Consider the following 17,704-nt stretch of genomic DNA (forward strand, 5'->3'; position numbering starts at 1 on the left):
CGGGCACCGCTTTTAATCAAGAGTACAGAGTTAGACAGAGCGTGTGTCTAACGAATTTCTGTCTGCTCCCTTGATTAAATGCGTTTCACGGCGCCCGGTCGCCTGCCCAGGCGGACTTCGCCGACTCACTAGTAGTATAAACTCGCCGAGCCACTCTCAACAAACCAAAGATACTGTGGAAATTTCGTTGCAAACGAAAATCAATAAAATTTATTTATCAATCAGCGATTGATCCTGTTCAGAACTTGTAGAACTAAGCACGTTCGTTCAGAACTTGTAGAACTAAAAACGTTCGCAACTCGCACGCATCGCTACAAACTGTTTGAAAATTTAACACAGATCACATGCGCGCGCGATGCAGCTGACTGCTAGTAGTAGAAACTATATGAATTCACAAAAAATATTAAAATAACGTATTACGAGCCCAGCGCCCCAAGGTTACACCCATCAAGATCATGTCTAGTTCAAAATTATCACCGGTGTGTCACACCGCTCCGGATCCCAGCGACTAAACCCACAATATAATTATTAACATTTTTCCAAAAAAACTACGGTGCCGGTCAACGCGACGAGGCTCAGCAACAATCCCAATTGTACGCCACTTTCGAAAAATCTCGTTTCTCCAGATCTTCCGGCCGGATGAAGAAATTCCCCACTCCCATGTCGCCCCACATGATCCCGTTCGTTCCGTCACTATCCAGCTGGAACAAGAGCTCATAGCCGCGCAGATCGCTGGAGCCCGTCCGGGGATCTTCCTGCGTGAAGACGGGATACCCGCCGATCTGGTGTCCGTTTGACCGCAGATGCTCATCGAAGGCCTCGTACGCCTCGGGGCGGGTGTCGTACGTCTCACCCCCAAAAATCTCTTCCCGACGGTAATCATTGGGCGTCATGTACTGCTGGAAGGGCTGGAACTCCATGGCCAACTCCACGTTTCGCTCCAGCGGCCAGTACATCTGCGATTCTTTCCCGGACGCGACGTCCACGATGTTCTCGCCCTCAATGCGGAACGGCAGTTCGGTCTGCAGCTGCGATGCATCTTCTGTCACATCAGGGAAATACTGGACACGGAACAAATCCTGTTCGGTGGTACTAGCATTGGAATTCAGATTCAGCCCCATCATATCGTCCGTGGGATCGATGAAGAACTGCAGGATTCCCTTGTCCGGATAACCGCTGAGACGGGGTGTTTCGGCGAAGTTGATCTGCGCCAGTAAGAGCAACGCGCTGCCCGCAGAACTACGGGGGTATTCGGCTGATTTAGGGAGGTACGGCGTTCCGCCCACTTTGCTCTGCCACGGCTGCAAGTTTTTGGCCGGGTGCAGTTTGATGTTGACGGCATCCTTCAGCGTCGCGCGGATCTTCTCAGCGAAGGGAGCCAGTTCAGGCGGAATGACGGGTAATGCCCGGGAATCCATGGGAATGTGTGGCTGCTTCAGTGTCTTCTTAAAACTCAATCTTACAAGTTACAAGTTAATCTGATTCCGAAGCACCACCAAACGAAGTCAATTGTTAAAACGCTGACTAGACAGATACTTGTACACTTAATAAGTATGAACAGGTATCGTATGTACAAAGCTGCAAAACGACAGTACAATAAATTAAAAATAAAAATATCGATAGAAATCAGCTTTTAACATCCGAGGCAGCTGCAGTTATACGAGAGTGAGAAGTGGAGAAAAGCAATTCGGCTTTTATCTAAGCGCATACTACGAGATAATATTATTTAGTCCATTTTTTTCTGATTTATTTTTTTTGTTTGCAGATTTAGTGCAGGTGTAGCAGTAGCATGCTGTATGTAAATCTTCAAAATCGTAACTTTGTTTAAATTTTAATGAGTTTAAAATTAAATAACGCATACTATTAGGCAAAACAAATGTTTTTTCGTTTTTATTTTCGGGTTATTCATTGTGAGCCTGTGCTGTTAACATACCTGCCTATGGAGAACTCATTCGAGATTTCTTATAGGCGGCTATGCTAACCACGTATGCTCTCAGTGCCAAACCTCAAGACGAAACCAAAAAATCAATTGTTCTGCCTAATAGTATGCGTCATTCTGTATTTTTTAAGCTCATACAGAAAAATTTAACACGGAAACTATCAAAGTTACGAATTTTTGAAGATTTACATTCCAGCAGCGTGCTGCATAGGCCACCGCACGCGTACTGCAGCTACGTTGCTGCTAGACAGCTGGCGAAAACTTTGCCACTAGTAAAGCAAACAAAATAGGCAATAAATTCAAGAAAAAAGAATGGACTGCTCTGTAAATAGTATTGCTCTCGCACGGGCATATTGCAGACATGCTACAACATGTTGCATCTCGTTGTTTTGTGCTGTCGATGCATGTATCTGTTAGTTGTACTTGTCATAAAAACGTTTGGGTAGGTGATTCACCATATCGTCATCAGAGCCTGTTTTATTTGACTAGTTACTACGCTAAACTACCCCATGAAGTTTCGTGACGGGCACTGACGGCGATGTTTCTGTTCAGCAAGCCTTTTATAGCGTATTAATGTGACCGGAAGTGAGTGACCGTTTCAGCTGGTAAGTGTTCCCGTAACTGGGGACGGAGATCCATGAATAGTACAAATACCATTATTTATCTTGAAATATATATATATTTCATATATATATATTGAAATATATATATATTACGTAATGTGCAATAACACACTAATCTACACTAGTTTACTAATGGTAAGTACACAGTATATAGATATTTGATAGTATACACCAAGTGCGGTAAGTTGCTTCAAAAATTCTGAAACACACGACTGTGCTATCGGCTTTGCCATAATAGTCGAAATATAGAAAGTTGTAGCTTTTAACACGATATTTCAACTTTCAAGCTTTGACCACGTGGTCAAAGTTGGAAAGTTAATGTGGATTACTTCCTAATTCGCTGCAAATACTACTACCGGTTGTGTTTATTGTCATATTCTTATTTCGTTTCTAGGTTGTCTTCCCTTTTCGGTGCTCTTCGCACACCAGTTTCGGTGATAGTTGTGTTAACAAGCTCAAAAGAAAATTACGTATTCCTCAACCACGTATACGCACGTATATATTAATAGCGTAAAAGTATGGAAAACACATACCTAAATGCAATTAAACCTTTTCCAGACAAATTGCTACAATAACTGACCATGCCGAGCCGTTGCAAATGGACTGTTGTAAACATCTTTTCTTTCTTCAAAAGTGCCTTTATGGTGATCATGCGTTGCTCGACCACGCCCACGTGGGCGTTTGCGACGACCGCCGTAATTCTTGGCTTCCTTCTGACCGTTTCGCGCAAAGGGCTCCCGATTAACAGTAGTTACAGTACCATGACCTTTCGATGCACGTTGGCTTGTGTGATTACTTCCGGTGCTCCAGGGCGATGTGCCGTTTCTACCCGGAACACTCATGACTGGATCGTCAAGGTTAGCGCTGGTTTTTGCAAGCCTAGGCCCATTTGATCTGAAACCATTTGCGGGACTCGGAAGGGAGTATTCGCCGATGGGATACGCATGCGGTAACCTGAAAGGGGGAACATGGTGTTCACCACCATGACCTCTTGGGCGATATGGTGGCGTCCGCGGAATTTCGCCTTCCTGAAACAGTCTCCCCGGAGCGTTCCGGAAACCGTGCAACATGCTGGGCGTGTCTTGATCCAGACTTCCGGGTAGGCTAACATGCACAGGAGACGTTTTGCCGTGGTTAGAACTAACAGCGGCATCCTGCTCTGTTTTATCCGACCAACTATTAGACACATGCGGGTTCGGAATGAGATTATATCCGTCAATAGGCGGTCGATTGTCGTCAGCATTTGGACGCTGGAATCCATCACCGTTAATAACTGATGCATCAAGAACCTCACTGCGCGCATCGGAATTAATATACTGGTTAGAGCTATCGCCAGGCTCAGCGATGCCGTTAAAATTGTGCATCCCGTTGTCAGAAGTTGAAGAATCATCGCCAACATCGTCCGAATTCGGTCCAGCCGAAAGGTCAGTGTCACCGTTCGCATTTTGGTTGGTGTTGCCATTCGCGTGTATAAAATCTAAAAGGTCACCTGTGTGCTGCACACCAAGATTTTGTAGAAAAGCTGAAGAGTTTGGCGGAAAATAATTAAAATTCGGGTTGGAGTTGTCATCCAATATCGAGAATACATCAAGAATATCGGCAGGAGCTTCGTCGGAGTTCAGTTCATTGTACGCATCGGCATTGCTATCGTTAGAAGCGTAACTACTGGCTTCTTTGTCGATGTCAGTCATAAAAAAATTCGAAACGGATTTTGAAGAATTGTGGAAACTGGACTGACTAGCATTAAAGGTTGTTTTATCCGTTGTGGCAGCGGAATTAAGGTCTTCTATGCCCACAGTTCTCCAGGTTTCCGTCGATGAGCTGTCGGTAACTATCGCCTTGTTCGTACTGGTGTCGCCGGAATATATGGAATTTTCGGTGGATAAAGTGTTTTCTGTGCTGTCGTACGGCTCAGTTTGAGCGAATATACTGGACGCTAACGTTTCCATTTGGCGTGCCATCTCAAAAAGAGGATGCTCTGCATCGTTTCGGTAAAACAACGCTGTAAACACCAGAATCTGCACGATTAGCTGGGAGAGCGACGCTGTCATATTCTCACGATCAGTTTGCTGCAGTGATATTAATACTGGCGATGCTGCAGTCCGATGGCTCTCGTAATTTAACCGAATGAGCAGCGTTTTTGAACGCTTGCGCGTGAAATAAGACAATGGACATTCTTATTATGTACCTCTTTTTATTTTGCGCAATTTTTTGCAAAGAACTGAGTATAACGAAAAAATTGTATATTAATAATATTAAACGCATCGTTCTCGCCTCAGGTAGTAGGATGGTAAAACGTAAACTTATAAAGTTCTTGCACACGATGATAAGTACATTATGTAAAGATTATTATTGTCTCGGTAAGTGAAAGTTTTATCCGTTCGCATAGAAACTAACACGCACAGCAGGCAGGTGCATATTTTTTTATACGACTGTGTACTGTCTGTAGTGCTCTGTACTACTCTGAATGTTTCTGTTTGTTTTCTGATGAACAATATGCATGCATTATAGCGTAGAGCACTTGTTAATTATTAAACCCTAATCAAATCGGAACACGTCAAAGACGCTTTAAAGAGGTGTGTTAATTGTTCGCTTTCTAACGATATTGATTTATTACGTAATTAGAATATTAACGAAACTATATAATCACGCTCAGCTCAGACGTCAACAACGAACAAAATCCCATCAAACCAACGGCCAAGTAACAAAACAAAACAAAGGCAAGAAAATGGGGATAAGTTATAAATCTATAACTAGGGAAATCAGAAAATCAAGTACTCGTACCTATGAGCGTCACATTTCTTTGGTATCACAGAGAACCGACGCGGTTCGCTCAGTGCGCCACATTACATGCGGCAAGGTATTCCTTCCTCAACGGTCCACTGACGAACTCCTCAAACACCCTGAACAAGCACCGTTTTCTCTCCCGATCACATTCCGCTGCAAAGAGCGTTTTGAGCGTAATATCCTCCCCGTTATACATCACACGCACAAATTTTTCCTCTTCCCCATTCACCGCATATACTTCGACCGCTACATGACTGGCATAGGGAATAACAATCTTGAACGGCAGCCCCAGACTATGAATGATGGGAACCACGGTAGAATCATGGGCAGAAAACAGGGTAAACCGCATTGTCGCATTGGCCCGCCCCTCCACGACGTCTTTCAGATTCTCCACCATCTTCCGCAGCAATCCGTACCCATCCACCACCGAGTACAGCCGCACCGCTGGCTCGTCCGACAACTTCTTTGCCAACCGCTCCATAACTTCAATCACCTCGATCAGTTCACTGAAAGTGATGCAGGTGCCATCGTAGCACGGCAGATGTCCGCCGTGACAGGCAAACTGCAGCATCACATCAAAGACGTGCGTGGGCCACACGTGGAGGGGCTTTTCCAGATGACCGGTGAGAATTTCCCGGATGCGTGTAATCAGCGCGATGCTTTCCAGGTCTTTTTTAAAGAAATCCATCTTCAGGCGGAAATATTCGTCCATCAGTCGACTGGTGGTCACGCATTCGCATGTCCCGGCTAATGTGCAGAACATGGTGTCATGGGGTGGAGCGAAAGAAGTTTTGTGCGGAATGTGCCGATCAGCGGCCGGGTTTAGACCGTACATGAAAGCCTGCAAAACAGAATTTACTGCCGCATTGCAAACATCACAGATTCACAGTTGAACCTTGGCTTGATTTGAGCAATTCGGACACAAATTATGTCAATAATCGGAGACAGCAATTGTTTGAACACCTCGAAAGAGTTTGCTTGTCCGGTAAAATTTGCTTTGCTCCACTCCTTGATATACCAAAATAATTACAATCATACAATAATAGCCACAATTACCTCAATAAAAAGGCAATTAAAAGGAACGGTTTTCACAAAATAAAATAAGATGGCGACCTGATTACATCTTACCAATGCGCTTTGGTAAGTCCTGGGATACAACGTGGAATACACAGGTGTATCAGCGGAGATCCATTGCCCAGCCGCCTCACCCAGTCGCTGACGCACTGCCGCGCCTAAATCCAAATGTTGCGACACGCCTTTACTGGTCAACTGACCATTCAGGCATACGGATTTTTCCGGCACGAAATGGAAGTCGGGATGATAATTTCCCGGTTTCTGAAATAACTGTACCGCATTGTAATAGGAGTCCACCACACTGGAATGGGAGAATGATTCGTCATAAGGGCAGTATTTGTGGGAAGAATCCTTCATGTTGAACAGCGCTCCCCGGTCTCCATGACGAATCAGCACCTGCATGCCCAGTATTTCCTGGTTTTTCGGAACGGACGCTAGAAAGTAATAAACTATAAATTCACCACAGAAATCATAAATCACTAAACTGGCGACACGAAAAGCAGTCAACAAAGGATGAAGGAATGAGACCACAAAAATAAATTTTAACGTAAAATAAATACTTAGAAAAATCAGAAAAACATCCACGAGCAATTATGGGTTTTGCACGAGCAATTCTGGATTAAAAGCAAGAAAATTCTGGAACAAAAACTACAAGAAAACACAGATGCTACCATTATAAAGTACTAGTAATAAAACGGTAAAACATTATACAGTAAGCAAACATTCGCAAGGCAATGAAATGCCAAACTTCGCTCTTCGCAGTTCCTACCATTGAATTTCGGTGCTTCACAGTAATAATCGATGCGGTGATAATCTTCAGTATCTGCGCTGCGCTTCAACTGCGAGATCCACGGACCCTGACGCGATTCGTGCCAACCCAACCATGACAAGGGAAATGCGACAGCTTTCAGCAATGCGGCTACTGCATCCTGCGCGCCTGCAACATAGAAACACTGGCGCACGTCCAACCGAACAGCATGCAGCTTGACCTGCCTCTGTTTTGGAACAGAAAGGGAACACCCGGAAAATATTTCAATACCGTCCACAGCAATGCGAAGAATAATATCGTCGTCAGAACCCGCCGAGGTTTGCAAATCATTTCCAGCCGCATCGAGTGTTTAATAGCGGAGTGGTAAAGAAAAAGTGCGGCGAAACGATCTTACAAACACAAAGATCGAAGCATATCACCGCAATCCACACAGATCTATCGTTGGTTCAATACAATAGACCCGGACCAAGCAAAGATATTACAAGATCCGAGTGCTTACAGGCTGCAGGAAAACTGACAGTGAAAAGTCAAAGACTCTAACGGTAAAGTCAAAAGAAACAAATCACAAATGCAATAATGAGGAAAAATAGACTTTAAAGTCTTTAATGTATGTATGTATAAGCATCAAGACTCACGTGTTATCGCTTATCAACCTTGCATCCGTACCAGGATGGCTGCGAGCCGAGCACGCTTAACCGTAGCCGGCCTACCAGAGACGGTGGTCGAAAGTGGAGCACTCTTCTATTTGCATCCGAATAAATGTAAGTACTAACGAGTATTTTCCCAGGTAAGTAAGTAAGTACTGTATTGTATAGGAGTGTTTACGTTTAGAATTAGTACGAGTACTGTAATCTTGCCTTACACTAGCGGTGGTTGCGAACCACATTATTGCACGAGCGCGAGCGCCAGTACCCCTGGGAAATGGTATTGGGATTGTGGAATTGGAAAAGCGTGACGTACGCTCTTCGTGGCTTCAGACAAATGACGAATGACGAAGCTCTTGACGAAGACTCAAGCTCTTGACGAAGACTCTTGACGATTAATGCTCTTGACGAAGACTTATTGCAGCACCTGGCGCTTCGCGCTCGGTGCAAAATAATATAGAAATGTGCTTCTGGTACTGGTATAAAAATACTTCATTGTAAAAACAAAGAATAATTGTAAGAGTTTCTGCGCGTTGTATACGAAGTTACAAACGGGGTTAGGGAAGAATTCGAAGGTCGTATGAAATACGAATTTGGTAATCATTGGCTCAGCTTAACCATAAGTAGCTGCTAACGGGAACACTATTTTACACTGACCTTTTTGTAAGCCTGTCTACCCCGTCGGCGCTGTGCAATAAGAATTAATAATTAATAGAGCCTTGATAATTTTGATAGTTTTAATAGTTTTGCCTTGATTGTCAGTTTTCATACTTTGTAGTTTCAATGCGCCAAAACACCAGTTGGTCGTAAACTCTATTGCAACATAAATTTGCAAAGCGCTGATCATAATTACTGGAGAGCAAATCAAACCACCGCTGGACTGAAGGCGGGAGCAGCAGTGGCCGGATTAGGCGAACTGTTGTGTGCAGTGTCGTTCCCAGCGGATCCGATTGCCGCTGCAGTCGGATTCTCATTCTCCCGGCCCACTTTGTCCTTGATTGCCGGGTGCATCGGAGCAGGTGATCCGCTCCCATGTCCTTCTTCAGGTCGTTTTTGATCAGTGGAACCGCCCACCGCCGGCTCAATCTGGACCTGATTGTCGTCGCGGCCGTTGTCCTTGTCGGTGAATTTGGAAAAAGAACTCAAGATTCTCGACAACTTGTCGGCCATTTCGCTGATATCTAAAAACATGGCGCTGAGTTTTCTAGCATCGGGTAGACGAGAATTGCGCCCTTTCGGTTTCCCTGCATGTGGCAAGTCGTGCGCATCGTCGTTGTCATGCGCGAAAGGCCAAAATTTTCCTATTGGTTTCTTTCGCTCCTTCGGGACGTCCGCGTCGCCAAAGTCGCCCTCCGCAACGGACTCAGGATTGACCGGGCGTATGTGCACGCTTGGTAAGCCGGCATGTAAATTGGCAGTTTGCGGCTCATTTCTGCTACCGGAAGCTGACTGAACCCAACACACAACAAATGTCGTCGCACATAAAGTGCAAAAGATTCCTGAGGTCATATTCAACAATCCAATAGAATTAGTTGGTTTACACGTCAGGAGTACGCGTTAAATACTTCCAGGACCAAGTGTGGCTAATATGACGTATAAAATTCTTTCGGTGGTTTTTGGTGGCAGAGATCTGACAGGGTACACCGTTGCTTGCAGATTAAGTACTAGCTCTGTTTCGCCGATATGTTAGCATTTTTTCACTACTTACTGGAATCTAAAGGTCACAGCTCTGTTTGACATGTATCCAGAGCAACAGGTTCTCTCCATTGATATCGATTATGCAAGTGTACAAAAGCATATTAGAATATTACACTGTATGTATCTATTATTTACGGTATTATAGTAAGTACTACATTTTTTGCCTCAGGGGATATCCCGACGCAGTCGCCAACCACGCATTCGCAACTTCAAGAATTATGTAATTATTAACTCTGCAAGAACTATGCCATAGAAAAAAGTTTATACGTGCACCGTAAAAAACGAACAGTTTTTGTTTTCCCGAGCATATAGCACATGTAGCGTATCTTTATTATAAAGCAGGTGGGAGAATTTTTCTATTTCGATTGTTTTTAACTCACAGTGCTTTTCCCACCAAGTCCAACCAAGCGGCATATTAACAAAACAATAATTCAGATATAAACCTTACTGACAACTGTAGTAAAAGATACTTACATTATACGCGTACGGCGTAATGTGTGCGTTGTAACCAAAATTCAAGTCCGTCACGTTATAGTTTATGTAATTAACGTAATCATGACCCCACCTGCGTGAACGACACGTATGTAGCCGAAATGGTATTTCTATCACAATTCACATGTATAGTTACGGTAGGCTTATAAAAAAACGAAAAGCACAATCAAGTACGGAAGTAAATTACGTTTTTTCTTAATTGCTGCAACCCGCTTATTAAAAACCATCACACAGGTATGTGGCAGTTCTGTAGCGAAGTCGCCACACATATTTATTTTGGAGCTACGACCCTAAGAACACTCCGATCGTCATAGAAAACCGTTGGAAGACTGCTCAGGAAGCGTGAGAACGATGAAACGATAATCCAGAAACATGAGCTCAAGCATGCGCATATTTCTACAATCTACGTCGCATGCGCATAAAAACTAATTACACAATCCAGCGATGCGCAATGGAAGCCACATATCCGCACATCCATGATTAACCGCTTACACAACGACCGTGTCTTGCACAAGAAGCCTTTAAAAATTAATCAGGAAGAGTGTCAATCAACCGGGGTCACAGTTTCAGCTCCTCGAGAAAACTCAACCCGGCCGGCAAATTTAGACTAGCGCGCCTAATGGCTCATCATCACTCAAGCATGCGAAGCGCTTGGTTGTTCCCTTGAAATTAGAGGCGGCTAGAAAACGATGGGGGAGTCGCCACGGCCGGTGTCATGACAAGACAGATGCACTGTTTACCGAGTTAGACACGGTGCCGTAATCAGGAGCTGCAAAAAATAGCAGTTAATCGTTAAGTGGCCACGCCTAACCCAAACAGACTCATTCATGACTGCAGCACAAGTTATATTGCCGACGCAGCACCGTACGGTCCCGCATCACACGCTGCGACCACGCAGACGGATCTCGTTATTTTTATTTATTATTTCAGCCAGTTGCGAAGAAATGCGCTCATTAATTTTGTTTGTTATTGCTTAACCCAACCGGGATAATTATTTAACTGCGTCGGTCTGCAGAGGAAGTTATTTATCAGTAGTTTACGTTTTTATGATTTGCATAATATTACAGGAAAAAACTATTTCTGTGCATGCAGCGCACTTTCGAATTCCCTTCGCGCACGTTACAGTAAATACATACAGTATCGTTGTCGGCTGGTCGTAGCGAGTTGCCTGACGCAAATGGTCGCTGCGTGTCAGACTATATGTTGCCGTGGTGTGCGGATGTTTTCATCATGACTCACAGGATCCGGAAGCACAGCGCCAGGTTTTCTATAACAGCACTGGATGCAAGCCGCTTTAAATGATCGTAAAAAAGGAAAAGCGATCTTTTGTGTTGAGTGACTTGTGCGAGTTGTGCTCGGTCACGCAGCGAGGAACTGAATTATTGGTACAGTGCTCTCCCGCTTAATGCAGATCCGTGATCGAATGAGTTTTGGCCGTGTGTGTTTATTTGTTAATGGTGTACTTTTTTGAAATTGTGGGATCATAAATATTTGCATACTTTTGCTCGTTACAACTTACCACAAGTTACCGTGTTGTGTCCGTGCGTACCACGAATAGTACTGCTGCATTTATTGTGATATCTTCGTTCGTGGCTGCCGCATTTTTACTGGCGTACACGAAACCAGTTTTTTGCCGGTTGACTTTGGTTTCGAGTGGCTTCGAGATTCTGCTCATGTCATCACTTTCCCCAAAAAGACCTTGTGTGATTGTTTAAATTTACACACACACAATACTCCTGACCCATTGATGAATTAATCGCCAAATCAAAGTTGCCGATTAAGCAATGTCCAGTCAGACTGCACCACAAAGCAACAATGCGTCAGCGGTTAATCCAGGGTCAGTGGATTCCGTGTGCGGCTGGACGCCACTGCAGCAGTCCAACAATACTGATGCGGCAGACCTTTTTATACAGGTGGATTTGGTCTTGTTTCCATTCTTTTTGGGTTTGTCCACCTTTGGCAACATACTGAACCTGATTGTTTTGCTGCGGGAGAAGTCCTTCGGAGGAAAAAACGCGTATCTAGTTTCCATTGCGATTATTGACACCATTTATATGTGAGCAAACTATGAAAAATTACAAATTACAAAATGTAAAACTATTGCACTACACGGCCCGAGAATGATTTATAGTAATGCACATGTATTCGTTCTGTACTTATTATATATTTATTATATTAAATTTTTATTATTTCTATACTTATTATTTACAAGAAAGTTTTTTTTTTTATTTTTATGGAAGTATTTTAATTTACAGTTAAAATGGGTACTTCTTATCAGTTCTTCAATAACATGCAAAAGAAACATGCTTTTTTATGTTTCAGATTTCATTGTTGAATGATTAGTAAATGCAGGAATTTAGCTCATGATTTACTTACGGTTTACTAAGAATAGCATTTTATCGTACAACGTTTTTAGGTGGTGTGCGCTGTGGTCTTACACGATCAACTACGACCAAGTCCTTCACGATGGCGCCCTCCGCCCGTCGCTGAAGGCGGCATTTGATCGCGTAGCCGGACTTGTAATGTTCCTGCAAGAAACCGCGGTGTTTTCCTCCTCATGGCTCATAATAGCTTTCAGTATGGAAAGGTTACTAGCCATCCGGTTTCCTTTGCGTTACTTAACCGGAAGTAACTTGAAACGCACAGCTATCATTATCGCCACAATCATAGCAGTGGCGGTTTTGTTAACCTGTTTCCGCTTGGTGGACTATTACTGGTTCTATGACAACTTCCTTCGTTTACGCCCCAGACCCAAAATAAGACCACCGCGACCTTATGGGCTTATGATTTGGAGCAAAGCATATACTTGGGGACAGGTCAGTCGAACTGCCTAGTATTTACCAGAGATGCGAGTGTTTGTAGAAGAAAGTACATAAAATGTATGTCCCTATAATATCCATATTAACAATAATAAATACTAACTACTGTAACTGGATTTGCCCGGGATGCGCTTGCTTTGATAAAGTATTCTCGCTGTTTTTTGTGTACTCACCTACAATTTGTCAGGCTTGTACAGATTGAAAGCAAGGTTTCTGCTATGCACATAGTAAAGTATTTTGTGTTTTGGTTAAGTGGTACAAATATGTATTTCATTGTACTTTATTTTGTTTCATAGCGGCAAAATGGCAGTTTTCATGTTTTTCATGTGATTCTGGTACCATCTTATTCGGGTAGAAGTATACAGTACTTACTCGTGTACAGAGTACAAGTCTCTGGTTCTTCTCTTCAGATGTTACAAACGTGCGAATATTATAAGTACCAGTGTGGCAGTGTCCAGAAAAAAATTAATTGTAGGTTTTCATTCAAGTGTTCACATTCCTGGCCATTCTGATCGTGAACACTGTTTTATTACTGACAATTTTCCAACAACGGAAGCGTCGCGAAAAGAAGCTGCAGGCTGTGTCCTCAAAGGAAAAGGCATATGCCGAATGGTATGTTTCCTTATGGTTAAGCGTTTCGGGCGCACTATTTTTACTTGTTGACGCACCTAAATTAGCATATTTTTCTTTTAACGATACATACCACAATAACAGCTGCCATAAATAATTAGGTATGCACTGCCGATGCTGGCCGCGTGCGTGATACTATACTTGGCGACGCAGTTCCCGGGATTTATCGACAATTTGACGTATTTGTTGGAAAAGACCTGCACTTTTCAGCGGAACCCCAACATGCAGGCTGTTATGCGACCTTTACAGAACATCGCCATGAACATTAATTTCTCAGTCAATTTTCTTTTATACTGCGGAGTTAGTGCGAAATTTCGTGACACCGTCAAAAAGATGATGGTGGTGGACTTTTTTCGGAGCGTCAAACGCCGCTTATCGGAGGATTCCAACAAATCAATTACTACTGTGATACGAAACCGCACCAAAGCATCGCCTGTCAGCTTATAACTCTGTACAGAACTTTTTTTATATCTATAGTATTCACCTGGTTGGATTTAGTATTGCCACCTGTAGCTGCGCTGTGCCGCTAATGTAAACCTCACAACTCAGTAGGAAGGGGATGATACTATTAGTATATTGTACATACAGATACGCCGATATAAACAAAATCATAGACTTTCCGTTAGTTTTACTTTTGGAAACCACGTGCACACCTGCCCTAAGAACACTAGATACTTCATACTCGTACTGTAGATTGTCTGAGTACAGCCTACACTCACCGTCAGCTGGTGGACTGTGGTTTTGTAACACTTGTAATTTGTTGGACAAAGACACAGGCTTTTCAGTTTAATTACACTGTAGTTACATTATTTTTGTTCGTAAAGTTTTGTTCGAGTGACTTTACAGTTTATGACTGACCTCAATAAAAAAATTAGTGATAGACTGTTCGAAGTGAGTGTGAATAAAACTTCATCGTGTTGATCAAATTATACAACTTGCAACGTGGCATCTTTCGTGCGATCAGCGTACAGCTGCAGTTAACAAGCTTAAAGCTTCTCGTTCTTTGCTGTTTCTGCTCATAAAGGTCGTTTAAAACAACTTCGCCTATTATTTTGCAGATTAAAAAAATCTTCCGCGCGTGAAAGTGATGCCTTTTATTTCTCTTTAGACGACCTGCACTAATAGTCTTCCTGGTAGAAATCACGATCGATGTATGCGGTAACTGCTCTTTATTAAATATTAGTTTATAATCTAACTACTGCAGTCTTTTTAAAAAACAATACGGTAACTTAAATCCAGCATTTTTTATTGACCACAAAATTTCCTCATTCTCTTTCGGCTTCCTTAATGACTTCCCCAGATTCCGCATCACGACATCCCAAACCATCTCCTGCAGTGTAGGCACCGTCAACCACACCTTGAACACCGTATTGCACCGCCGATCCCCGATCTTGCACATGACCCCACCAAAAACAAACATACAACCGGATGGCGTGCAGGCAGCAGCATGGAAGTACACCGGAAAAGGCAGTTCCTGTGGCAGTCGCTCCCACTGCCGCTGTCGGAGATGCAGCCGCCAGATATCGTCCAGCACATCTGTCCCTGTATGGCCCCCGCAGATGTACGCCCACTCACCCCACTGCACTGCAGAGTGGAATTTCCGGGGAGCGGGATACTCACCGGATTTTCGGCAAGGCTGCGAGGTCACCGTCTTCCACCCTTGGTTTTTCATGTTAAACACGCAGATGTCGATGAAGGAGAAGGCGCTCATATCCGCTGCTCCACCGCCCAGCACAAACAAGCAATCATCCAGCACAGCCACCTCGTGGCGGTAGCGCGGGAGGGGCTGCTCTTCGGCTTCCGGTTGGATGCGCTCGTACTCCAGGTGCTTGAGGTTAAGTATGTATGCGTCCATGTTGTAGTCCACCCCGTTAGTTCCACCGACGATGTACAGCTTTCCGGCGAAATACGTCGCGCTCTGCCCGTACCGCGGTGTCGGGACGTCACCGGCACACTCCACATCCTGCATCCACGTTTTGGAAGGGATATGGAAAAAGTGCAGCCGGTTGCTCAAACAGCGTCCCCACGGATAAGCGGTGCCGCCCCAGATTAGCAAAAAATCTCCCAGCAAAATCATGGAATGGGACGCGGCCTCTGGAGGGCCATCACGAGAGAGACAGTCCCATTTCTGCGTTGAGATGTTGTACCGCCACAATTCGGCCAACATCCCGTTAGGCGGAAATAGATTGCTGGGATTATATCCGCCATAACTATATACGTAATTGTCGTCGCTTACTATTCGGTGACCGGATCGCGGGATCGGCTTGCCACGACCTTTACCCGTATCTGCCAAAACACAATCACAAGAAAAATTGTACAGGCTGGATTCGACCGGAGCAGATGATGGAATACACATGCGCAATGACAAGGCTGATTCAGATTCCATTATGCTGCTATGCATAAATTGCGTCAAAAGTTACCACCATACTGTTTTACATCGTAATATTACACTAATACAGACAAAAATTAGGCTGATCAATTAGTAATTGTAAATTACATCATCCGGGTCCACGCAGCTGGAGCAGGTGAAGAAAATCAAGATTAGAAGCAGTTAAATAGATGCAATCGGGATCTGCGCCGGCTGACAGACATCAGGAGCACGATGACATGACTGTATTATCACCCAGTGTTATGATCTCATAGACTACCCTAGCAGTACTTCTATACATACAGATACTGGTACAGAAGGCACTCCTACACGTACGCTGTAAATCTTGTGTTGTAATGCCGTGTTTCCAATTTAAAAAGCATTGTGCACTAATTTTTGCGTATTATCTTATCATGAAGTTATCGAAATATTTTCCAAAAAACAAGACTAAAACGATATGCAGCATTTATTAGAATATTTGCGTTAATTATTTTTGTGTCAACAGAGCAAGTAATTATTATTAACAGCGCCAAATTAATCGCCAGTAATGAAGTATTAATAATGACGTCATGACGCTTTTTTCAAAGATGCAGTATCATCATCAATATTATTATACAATTAATGCATTTTAAGTTGCAGTTTGATTACAGTACGAATTTTAAAGGAAGAGTATTCGTACTCCCACCGTTTCTGTATCAGAACTTAAAGGTCAAGTACATATTTTTACTAGGTACCTTAGGAAGTACTAGAGACTGGTATTGTATTTAATACCGCGCAGAAATTAATGAAATCTGATACACGGCTTTGATTACGGAAGAATCGTGCAAGAGAGAGGAAATAATCATAACTAAGTACGGTAAATAGTCTGTTGCCTTTAAAGAAAACGTGCTGTACACTACACTCGGTTGCTACGTGACAAAAGAATACTGTTACTTATTCGAGCCAATACTATGCTGTAATTAAAAACACTGATTGCGCAAAAATTGCTTTACCGAATATTGCTTACTGATTTTAAAAGTGCTTAACGAATAACGGTAGTACCACGCAACACTATTACAAGCAGCCATTGCTCCATTAAGTACTTAAATACTCAGATGACGGCAGGTCACATCGGGCAATATGAGTACAGACTGTACAGTAACTTTTGCACATAATAAGAATTGTCTTTACAATACAATAATAAGCGGCAAATCTTTAGGAACACCGAATTAATTCAAAACTCTTAGTTTTCTGCACGGTGTACATAGACTGTTGCTCTAAGTGCTGCACGGTCTGTACTCTGTAAGTACCTATGTAGTTTTATATTGTAGGTCATAACGTTTTAAACAAAACATTTCCGGTTTGGTTGTGGAAAATCAAAACGAAACTGAAGAGTTACGGTAAATCGAAGGTATGCAGACGCTGAGACGCAGTAATACGTAGGCTAATTACTGCTAATAAAATTTTATCATCGCCAAATGAGTTAGACTATTGAGTCATTTTTTTAACGAAAGTGCTATGCGCCATGAAATTTCCTGGCGCATACAAGTGACCTTTTTTTAAATAAAATATGTAAATGTATCCAATTCAGAGGAGTCGGTCGCAGTATACTGACTTACTGAGTATATTCACCATTCACCAACACCAATAATTTTTCACCTCCACGACTCAGACAGAAATTCTTGATGTCGATTTTAGCATTTTAACCTCATTAATTAACTTGTGCACATACTTTTGGTTTGAGGTAAATGCTTAGGTAAATCCAACACTAGCCGTAACTCGTAAGGAAAATCTTCCATTTTTTCTTCGCAAGATTGTGTTCCGGCAACAGGCCCATCCACTTCCGACAGCGACGATACGCAAAGCCGCAAACGGAGGAAAT

At 43.1% G+C, this 17,704-nt stretch overlaps 4 protein-coding genes across 6 annotated transcripts; 1 reads left to right on the plus strand and 3 right to left on the minus strand.

Moving 5' to 3' along the window:
* Window positions 1–575: 575 nt before the first annotated feature.
* On the minus strand, window positions 576–1,418 carry LOC129589229 (uncharacterized protein YwqG-like). The gene has a single exon (XM_055483828.1). It carries the CDS (start codon window positions 1,416–1,418, stop codon window positions 576–578), a length of 843 nt encoding a protein of 280 aa, XP_055339803.1.
* A 3,742-nt stretch (window positions 1,419–5,160) lies between these two features.
* On the minus strand, window positions 5,161–7,760 carry LOC129589102 (2-phosphoxylose phosphatase 1-like). Its single transcript, XM_055483630.1, has 4 exons — window positions 7,417–7,760; window positions 7,193–7,360; window positions 6,478–6,857; window positions 5,161–6,190 (listed from the first exon to the last, which is right to left on the minus strand). Exons 1-4 carry the CDS (start codon window positions 7,532–7,534, stop codon window positions 5,396–5,398), a joined length of 1,461 nt encoding a protein of 486 aa, XP_055339605.1. The 5' UTR covers window positions 7,535–7,760; the 3' UTR covers window positions 5,161–5,395.
* A 3,163-nt stretch (window positions 7,761–10,923) lies between these two features.
* On the plus strand, window positions 10,924–14,576 carry LOC129588996 (probable G-protein coupled receptor 139). The gene is made up of 4 exons (XM_055483441.1): window positions 10,924–12,082; window positions 12,443–12,842; window positions 13,321–13,457; window positions 13,577–14,576. The coding sequence occupies exons 1-4, from the start codon at window positions 11,811–11,813 to the stop codon at window positions 13,920–13,922; spliced, it is 1,155 nt and encodes a 384-aa protein (XP_055339416.1). The 5' UTR covers window positions 10,924–11,810; the 3' UTR covers window positions 13,923–14,576.
* Window positions 14,561–17,695, minus strand: LOC129588995 (kelch domain-containing protein 10-like). 3 transcript variants are annotated; one of them, XM_055483438.1, is made up of 2 exons: window positions 17,555–17,695; window positions 14,561–15,761 (listed from the first exon to the last, which is right to left on the minus strand). In XM_055483438.1, exons 1-2 carry the CDS (start codon window positions 17,619–17,621, stop codon window positions 14,671–14,673), a joined length of 1,158 nt encoding a protein of 385 aa, XP_055339413.1. In that variant the 5' UTR covers window positions 17,622–17,695; the 3' UTR covers window positions 14,561–14,670. The 3 variants fall into 3 exon arrangements, with proteins under 3 accessions (XP_055339413.1, XP_055339414.1, XP_055339415.1); XM_055483439.1 differs by having other exon boundaries at window positions 17,442–17,565; XM_055483440.1 differs by lacking the exon at window positions 17,555–17,695 and adding an exon at window positions 16,180–16,309.
* Between the last annotated feature and the right edge of the window lie 9 nt (window positions 17,696–17,704).

This window comes from Paramacrobiotus metropolitanus, unplaced genomic scaffold, assembly GCF_019649055.1.
Source record: "Paramacrobiotus metropolitanus isolate TYO unplaced genomic scaffold, Prichtersi_v1.0 Parri_scaffold0000033, whole genome shotgun sequence".
Classification (NCBI taxonomy): domain Eukaryota; kingdom Metazoa; phylum Tardigrada; class Eutardigrada; order Parachela; family Macrobiotidae; genus Paramacrobiotus; species Paramacrobiotus metropolitanus.

Bases quoted from the DNA above. Each gene is read 5' to 3' on its own strand.
- LOC129589229 (XM_055483828.1), bottom strand. From the start codon at position 1,418: ATGGATTCCCGGGCATTACCCGTCATTCCGCCTGAACTGGCTCCCTTC.
- LOC129588996 (XM_055483441.1), top strand. From the start codon at position 11,811: ATGTCCAGTCAGACTGCACCACAAAGCAACAATGCGTCAGCGGTTAAT. The intron at 12,083-12,442 runs GTGAGCAAACTA...CAACGTTTTTAG, and splicing joins ATTATTGACACCATTTATAT to GTGGTGTGCGCTGTGGTCTT. The intron at 12,843-13,320 runs GTCAGTCGAACT...AATTAATTGTAG, and splicing joins AAGCATATACTTGGGGACAG to GTTTTCATTCAAGTGTTCAC.
- LOC129588995 (XM_055483438.1), bottom strand. From the start codon at position 17,621: ATGGAAGATTTTCCTTACGAGTTACGGCTAGTGTTGGATTTACCTAAG. The intron at 15,762-17,554 runs GTATGTGCACAA...GTGTTTTGGCAG, and splicing joins GCATTTACCTCAAACCAAAA to ATACGGGTAAAGGTCGTGGC.
- LOC129589102 (XM_055483630.1), bottom strand. From the start codon at position 7,534: ATGCGGCTGGAAATGATTTGCAAACCTCGGCGGGTTCTGACGACGATA. The intron at 7,361-7,416 runs GCAGGTCAAGCT...TCTATGTTGCAG, and splicing joins CTTTCTGTTCCAAAACAGAG to GCGCGCAGGATGCAGTAGCC. The intron at 6,858-7,192 runs GTAGGAACTGCG...ATTACTTTCTAG, and splicing joins TGAAGCACCGAAATTCAATG to CGTCCGTTCCGAAAAACCAG.